Consider the following 8,622-nt stretch of genomic DNA (forward strand, 5'->3'; position numbering starts at 1 on the left):
AGATATAGGACAGATGTCAGAGGTAGGTTCTTTACTCAGAGAGTAGTAAGGGCATGAAATGCACTGCCTGCAACAGTAGTGGACTCGCCAACACTAAGGACATTCAAATGGTCATTGGATAGACATGTGGACAATAAGGGAATAGTGTAGATGGGCTTTAGAGTGGTTTCACAGGTCGGCGCAACATCGAGGGCCGAAGGGCCTGTACTGCGCTGTAATGTTCTATGTTCTAACATCCTTTTGTAATCAATTCCCCTCACAGTAATCCAACGGTATATGAAACACATGCTGATAACCACTGCTTTTTATTATGGGGCCATAATCAATAATCTCTCAACCAGCACACCCAGTCTTCCTCCTATCTCATCTGCATAATTGTAGCCTTGATTAAGCGCTTAGATTCTCTGGGTTTAGCATCTTGCTGAATTATCGTGCATTTACATGAATATCATGTGCCAGTCATCTGTCGAGATGTGATTCCTTTTTGAATGATAGCTTTTTCTGCTCAATACAGCTCACTGTCCTGTTCAGCTCTGACTCTCGTACATTTGTGAAGGCCATTAGGAAAATATGAAGAACAGAACTTCCAAAACTGAACTGCGTGGAATTCTATTAATCATTGGTTGTGGCTCCAACGATTCTTATTCAGGACTTCTCAATGCTTCTTCATCCAAAGATAGTTTCCTATCCAATCGGCAGCTCAATTCCAAGCGCATCACCTTAGTTATGTACTTTGTGGAGTCACTTGCCAAATGCTTCCAAAAGTCAAAATGTATGATGCATCAGTCATACTTCCATCCACAAATATGGTCACATTCCCAAATAAATACCATCAGATTTCCCAGGCACATCATCCTTCTCACGCCAGAACCTTATTCAGTTTAAACCCGTGATCCTCAATTGCTTCATTTGTAATGATTCAAGTGACTACCCCATTATCAACATTGAGCTAAATGGTCACTGATTTCCTGGTTGACACCTTTAATAATAATAATCTTTATTGTCACAAGTAGGCTTACATTTACACTGCAATGACGTTACTGTGAAAAGCCCCTAGGCGCCACATTCTGGCGCCTGTTCGGGTACACGGAGGGAGAATTCAGAATGTCCAATTCACCTAACAGCATGTCTTTCGGGACTTGTGGGAGGAAACCGGAGCACCCGGAAGAAACCCACGCAGACATGGGGAGAACGTGCAGACTCCGCACAGACAGTGACCCAAGCCGGGAATCAAACCTGGGACCCTGGCACCATGAAGCAACAGTGCTAATCACTGTGCTACCATGCCGCCCTTCCTTGGAAACTGGGCAGCACGGTAGCACAGTGGTTAGCACTGCTGCCTCATGCCGCCAGGGGGTTTAATTCCCGCCTCTGGTGACTGCGTGGAGTTTGCACGTTCTCCCCGTGTCTGCGTGGGTTTCCTCCGGGTGCTCTGGTTTCCTCCCACAGTCCAAAGATGTGCAGGTTAGGTGGATTGGCCACCCTAAATTGCCCCTCACTATACCAAAGGCTAGATGGGGTTACGGGGTAATGGGGATAGGGTGGTGGATTGGGCCTAGGTAGGGTGCTCCTTCAGAGGGTTGGTGCAGACTCGATGGGCCGAATGGCCCCCTTCTGCTCTGTCGGGATTATATAAGATTGGGATCACGTTAACTAATGTGCCAGCTTTCTACATCCAAGGTGATGTGATGGACATTATCCTCGAGCGCCACACTTTGGACTGCTACAGTATGTTGCACCTGTGATGGGGTGCAGCTCTACACCTGTGACTACCCCACAAAGTTAACTCCCAATTTCATTCCACCAGTTTCCTGTCCAGTTCAGTTGAACAATACGTGGATCTGGGAAAGAAATGAGCAAGGTGCCTGGTGTGACACACGGTATGTTCATCTGAAGTTAGGAGATGATAGAGTCACTACAAGTCACCTGGCTGCCCCTTGTCAACTGGGCAAGATGTCATAAGAACATAAGAACTAGGAACAGGAGTAGGCCATCTGGCCCCTCGAGCCTGCTCCGCCATTTAATGAGATCATGGTTGATCTTTGTGGACTCAGCTCCACTCTTCGGCCCGTACACCATATTCCCAAATCCCTTTATTCTTTAGAAAGGTATCTATCTTTTTCTTAAAAACGTTTAAAGAAGGAGCCTCAACTGCTTCACTGGGCAAGGAATTCCAGAGATTCACAACCCTTTGGGTGAAGAAGTTCCTCCTACACTCCGTCCTAAATCTACTTCCCCTTATTTTGAGGCTATGCCCCCTAGTTCTGCTTTCCCCGACCAGTGGAAACAACCTGCCCGCATCTATCCTATCTATTCCCTTCATAATTTTATATGTTTCACTAAGATCCCCCCGCATCCTTCTAAACTCCAATGAGTACAGTCCCAGTCTACTCAACCTCTCGTCATAATCTAATCCCCTCAACTCTGGGATCAACCTAGTGAATCTCCTCTGCACTCCCTCCAGTGCCAATATGTCCTTTCTCAGGTAAGGAGACCAAAACTGAACACCATACTCCAGATGTGGCCTCACCAACACCTTGTGTCACGCAGAATTCCACTAACAATTTGGCACCAATACAATCTGAGTCAGCAGCTTCAGCAGGGTGGTGGCGGGGGGGGGAATAAATTATGCACATAATGTCAATCCTTTGATGTGATAATCATTTACCTACTGGTCAATTTTTTTTTTCACCCGTAACCCTTTTCAATTTTCTTCCCTCTGATAGGTTTCATCCCTCCTCCTCTCATATTTGGTGCTGGGATCGATTCAACCTGCTTGTTCTGGACCACTGTCTGTGGGGAGCTGGGGGCGTGCATGCTGTACGACAACGTGGTTTACCGGCACCTCTACATTAGCATCGCCATCACACTGAAGACATTTGCATTCATCCTGTACACGACCACTTGGCACTGCTTGAGGAGAAACGGCAGCAAGTATATTAGAGACGATGAGAGAAATCTCCAGCCGCTGACTGCGAGCGACCTTTTTGCCTCAACCTTAACGTTGGACACTGTGGGGAGGGACTCTAGCCAACCTCATTCACAAAAGACCAAATTTATCTACAACCTTGAGGACCATGAGTGGTGTGAAAATATGGAGTCTGTCCTATGAAAAAAAACTTATAAAATTTATGTCGTACATTTTTTGGGGGGATGGAGGAAAAGAAACAGCGTAACGTTGTGTAGATGGTGCATTCTTAAACTTTGCCAAATTTTCTTCAGAGTTTTTGGTTCCAGAGGCCAAGGGCAGGACCTCATGATGACTGCAGAATGACTATTGGAAACTTGATGACGTGGAGTGGGGGGGAGGGATTAATCAGTGTTGCCCACTAATTTATTGTCAAGGGCCATAATCACAACTGGCACTTTGCTTGAGTCACTGTTTGGAATGCTGAGGTATGCTACATCACAGAGTGAGGGGGCATGGCTTTGGTCTTGCCATTAGCCAACACAATGATCTCCTGGTTTCAATCGTGCGACTGTGGGCAGTTGCCAAGTGGAGGCCAGGCCCTCCTCCTACAGTAATCTCTAAGACCAACAGTTCTACCTTAAGCGGGCCCCTTTTCATTTGGAGGTGTGGGAACTGGAATAACCCCAGCTGCCAAAGACTTTCCCTTTGTCTTCTTTACCAAGCGAACAGGAGAAGAAGTGGGGGAAACTCTGAATCCCAACTCACCCAACATCTGAAAACTGGAATGGAAGCCCTTCAGAAAGGCACCTGAATATCAGATCGACAGAGCCACGATAAAGGAGAGAACCAGGCCACACGTGAACTCGAGGGTGAATGATGCGTGCCGCAGAGTTCAATGAAAAGACCCTGACCAAAATAAAGAGCAAAGGACTTCTGAGAAATGAGATTCTAACAAAGTCTCTGAACACTTTGTTCTCTTGTAAATAAATGTGTGAACTTCCCTACACTCAGCCGTAGACAGAAGAAGTAATTTGCCTCTCTGTTGTCAGTCAGAAAAAGTTTTACTCCTGTCCTTGGCTACAAAAGAAGTCCACCTTGACATGAAGGTGCTTCCCTGAAGGAATATCTACAGCCCCAAAAATATCAATGTTTCAGAAGTTGTGTGTTACTTGAAAGGTTATCTATGAGTTTTAAATAGCAATTGTCAAAGCTCCCTACTGGCTTAGTGAAACTCACCAATATATTCAAGCTTTATTTTGGGTCACCGATGTCTGAATCATATGTGGACTATCTTTTTGAAAGAGATATCAAATTATTCCCACTCCCCTGCCCTTGACCCACAGCCTGGCAGCTTATTTTCTTTTCACGGTAGCTACCCAATTTCCTTTTGAATGTTAATATTGGAACTATTTCCCCACACCCTTTAATACAGCGCATTCCAGTATGTAAGAATTCACTGCATTAAAAAGTCTCCACATTTCCTCCCTGGATTTCTTTGCTCCTTTTCTTAAATCTGTCTCCTTTGGTTACCAACCCTCCTGCCAATGGAAATAATTTCTCCCTTTAGAAAATCCTTTACAATTTTGAATTTTATATCTCAGCCTGGCTCCCTCTGCCCATGAAGAATCAACGACCAGTTTACTGAGAAATCCACACAGGTGGAGACTTGGTTTGTTCAATATAGAGTTTGTGCTGCACACTTTCTCCCTGTGGGGGTTGCAACCCACTTTTCCTTCCATTACAGGGAGCAGTGCAATTTTGGCAGGAACCAAGACTTGGGAGCATCCCAAGATCTGGGAACATCCCAAGTGCACTCGTAGCTAAAACCATTATACAGCTTTGAAACAAGGAGCACTGGTCAGTGTCCCATTGTTCAACCTGGATCACAATGCCCATTCAGCATTAGCCTGTAGCTCTATTGGTGCGTGGCGTGGAGAGAAACTATCTCTGATTGTTCAGATCCATCCAGGCTCACCCCAGCTGCTTCCATTGGGGAGTGAACCAGCTCAGCACAAACTCGGGGTTGAGCCTTGCTCCTGAGGATCAGCCGCACACCAGGCAGAGCATTCCATAGTGGAGTCATCAGGAAAACCTACCACCAGAAACCAGCAAGACGAGTGAGGGACATTTTGGATTCTTTGTAGAAATAGGTGCGTTCAATATTTGATTTGTGACCGTGTGTGTGTGACATCTTTCATAAAATGTAGGCATGTGTATATAACACTGCATGTAAAGAAAAGTAATCTTGTATCATTTTCAGACATTGTTCAGGGACTGCCGATTTAACCCTTTCCATAAGAACAGCCTCACGATTGAAAAGTGACAAAGAGTGTAGCCGCTAACGTAAATTTATCTGGAGAAAGATATTCTTCTGAATTGTCACAAAAACCTCCATTTAAGCTGCTTGTGGACCTGATTCCATGGCCCCGCCAGGAATGCAGATTGAAGAATTGGCATCAGCCCATGGTTTCTGTTGAGAGCGCAGGATTTCAGAGTCGCCCGTTGTGCGCTTGTTCGTGGTTCGCCGTGACTCAGTTGGGGAACACTCTCGTCTCAAGAGTCAGACGTTTGTTGGTTCAGGTCCCACTACAGAGACTTGAGCACCAAATCTAGGCTGACGCTCCATTACCGGAAGCCGCCCAATCGAAGGTTTCAGACGACACATTAAACTAAGGCCCTATCATAAGATTTATTTATTTCCCCTTTCCTTGCTCTCTATTAGACGCCTGGAACTCTTTGTACATTCACTATGAGGTGGATTGAGTGGGCAATCATGACTTTCCATTCAATTTTCTCTCCTTCGCTGCCTTCATCCCCCACCTGTTGCTTCCCCATCACACTGTAATAAGCAGTCCAGGATTTGCATTGTGTCAGTGCTCACCTATTTCAGTCTCAAACTCTGGATGTAATCTATCATGTTTTTTTCGCCCATCACGAGACATATGCTATAATATACTCTCTCAAGTAAGCTTTGGCTGTCTCCCAAAGAATGGAGACAGGTTTGTCCTTGTCCTTTAACCCCTCCAGTTTGCCAATTCCTTTTTTGCATCTGCTTCCTTTCTGTAACAGATACTAATTTAAGTGCCAACGCAGATCAAGTGTAATTGATTACCTCTGGAATCTGGAGAACTCCACTAGTAGAATGGTGTCCTTGAATTGTAAACAAGAAGGTGCTGCCAACTGATTCAACTCCCACTGTAAACCTCTTTTTAATATTCTAACATCTCCAAGCTCCGGCATTCTTAAAGGCCTCTATTCTGCTGACTGATAAATGTCCAGGGCAGGCAATCATCACTTCAAATCACAGGGAGTACCAGGGAATTATACAGCTCTGCAAAAGGCCATTTGGCCCAACTGTGGCAACTCTTTTGAAGAACAATCCAGTTAGTTCCACTCCCCTGCCTCTTTCCCAACTCCCCTGCAATGTCCCCTTCGCTGCCCTCTCATTATTGGCCCTTCAGCTGCAACTTAATTCCAGTCCCTACCCGATATATTTGGATGGAATTCCTATTGGGACCAGTACTGTACCACCTCTCCACAAACCTGTAAGACCAAAGTTGAAATTGGATCAGTCATGTGGAAGGAGCATCCTCGCTTTATAGCATCGGCAAGCACCCAATCTAAAATTGGGTTTAGACACTCAACATAATTACTAGTGAATCACAGTCCTCACCATTAATGGGCAATCTCATACAGAAATGCATCATTCACTAATGACAACAGAAGACGTCTCTACGATCCCCCAATAGTGCTTTTGAGTTCCAACCATCTTCACGACCACCCAAGAAGCACTTGCATTGTGTATCAACTCTGAGTCATGCAAACATCTCAAAGATTACCCAGTGAAGTACTTTTCATAAACCGGCTGCTGTGTTTGTCTACAAAGCAAGATTCTCTGCAGAATCCCCAAACAAATATGAGATGAATAATCAATAAATCAATTTGGGATTTGTGGAAGGAGAAATGCTGGCCAGGACAGACTCACAATCTTTCCTATTCACATAGTGCCAATGGAACATTCATTTGTCTAGGCGGAGGGACACATCAGTTTAATATTTTGTCCAAAGGGTAGCACCTTCCAGAAAGCATTACTCCATAAGTACTGCAGTAGAGTGTAACCTATGGAACTGGGATACACTATATGCTTACCAGGGCTGAGAGGGACCAATTAAACCAAGCATGGGAACTAGCACAAAAGATTCTTTTAATTACATTTCTTATAAGTTATGTTTAGCTCATATTGCTTCTATAATTTACAATTGTATCCATTATTTATTTTCTATTTCAGCTTTGACGTGGCTTTTAAAATTCCTTAATAACTGGACCGCATCAACCCTTAATCACTTGCTGCTCGAAGGTTGTCACCTTGTGTTGCATTTTGCCCCTCAATTCTTCCACACTCTCTACTACCCATCCAAATAAAATTATTACTGATTGTTCTGAATCTGATTGAAACTAGTGTTGTCACAGTTCCCAAAGAGCAAGAGGACCCAGTGAAGAGAAAATTGCAGCCCAATAGTTTAGCTTCAATTTGAAGCTAGGTGCAAGGCAAAATATTTTTGTTTTCCTTTTAAAACTCCAAGCTATTTCAGGGAAGACTTTTAAATTTTGCTTTAGTACAAAACCCTGTCCAGCCTGGACTGAACAGTGAACTATAATGAACAAAGACAAAAAGTTATAAAGTATCAAATATACTGGGATCTGGTTAATGTTTCTTGACTCATGGTCATGCTCTTTCAATGTCAAAGATGTATCCAAAGATTAAATTGTATCCTTCGAATAGTTTCCTGCTATTAATTAACCCTTTGAAAGATTATTCAACTGAACAGCTTCAGGATTACATTTAAACACCCATTTAGTTTGATCAGTAGCCAGCTCTGGTTACTTCATCAACATCCCATTGTTTGGATGTTACGCATATTTGTAGAATTATATCAAATTTCATAGAAATGGGCCATTTGGTCAATTTGCTGATGCCTGTATTTATGCTCCACAGTCTTCCGCTACGCCTTCATTTTATTTTATCAACATATACCTCCATTTGTTGCTCCCTCGTCATTTACTTAATTTCCCCTTAAGTGTATCCCCCTCAACTGCACCATGCATCAGCAAGCCACACCCAAACTCACCACTCCCTGGATAAAGACATTTCTTGCAAATTCTCTTCTTGGCTTTTTGGTGACTATTTTATATCTATGATTCCTTGTTTTAGACACTCAGATGAAGACATGTTTTTCAACATCAACCCTGCAAACGTTTTCATAACCCCAAGAATCTGGCTGCCCCCCTCAGCCATCATGAATCGAGAAATGAACTAACATGTTCAGTCTTACAATAATAACAGCAACAATCATTATTATTGTCACAAGCAGGCTTACATTAACACTGCAATGAAGTTACTGTGAAAATCCCCAAGTCGCAACATTCCAGCGCCTGTTTGGGTACACAGAGGGAGAATTCAGAATATCCAATTCACCTAACAGTGCGTCTTTTGTGGGAGGAAACCGGGGTGCCCGGAGGAAACCCACACTGACACGGGGAGAAGACACAGACGGCACAGACAGTGACCCAAGCTGGGAATCGAACCTGGGACCCTGACGCTGTGAATCAACAGTGCCACCCACGGTAGGGTACAATCTTTCCCAATAAGGTACAACTCCTCAGTTCTGGTCTCACCCTTGCACCTTCGCCAGTACCCCGAGATTCTTTAT

At 44.1% G+C, this 8,622-nt stretch overlaps 1 protein-coding gene across 2 annotated transcripts in view; it reads left to right on the plus strand.

Annotated features, from left to right (window-relative positions):
* The window catches only part of slco3a1a (solute carrier organic anion transporter family member 3A1a), a 301,651-nt gene extending 293,578 nt beyond the window's left edge, over nt 1-8,073 (plus strand). For both annotated transcript variants that reach the window (XM_072470507.1, XM_072470508.1), the window contains exon 10: nt 2,727-8,073. In XM_072470507.1, coding sequence (XP_072326608.1) covers nt 2,727-3,112 — 386 coding nt within the window. In that variant the 3' untranslated portion in view covers nt 3,113-8,073. The remainder of the gene's footprint in view (nt 1-2,726) is intronic.
* The last annotated feature ends 549 nt before the right edge of the window (nt 8,074-8,622 follow it).

This window comes from Scyliorhinus torazame, chromosome 12, assembly GCF_047496885.1.
Source record: "Scyliorhinus torazame isolate Kashiwa2021f chromosome 12, sScyTor2.1, whole genome shotgun sequence".
NCBI classification, from domain to species: Eukaryota; Metazoa; Chordata; class Chondrichthyes; order Carcharhiniformes; family Scyliorhinidae; genus Scyliorhinus; species Scyliorhinus torazame.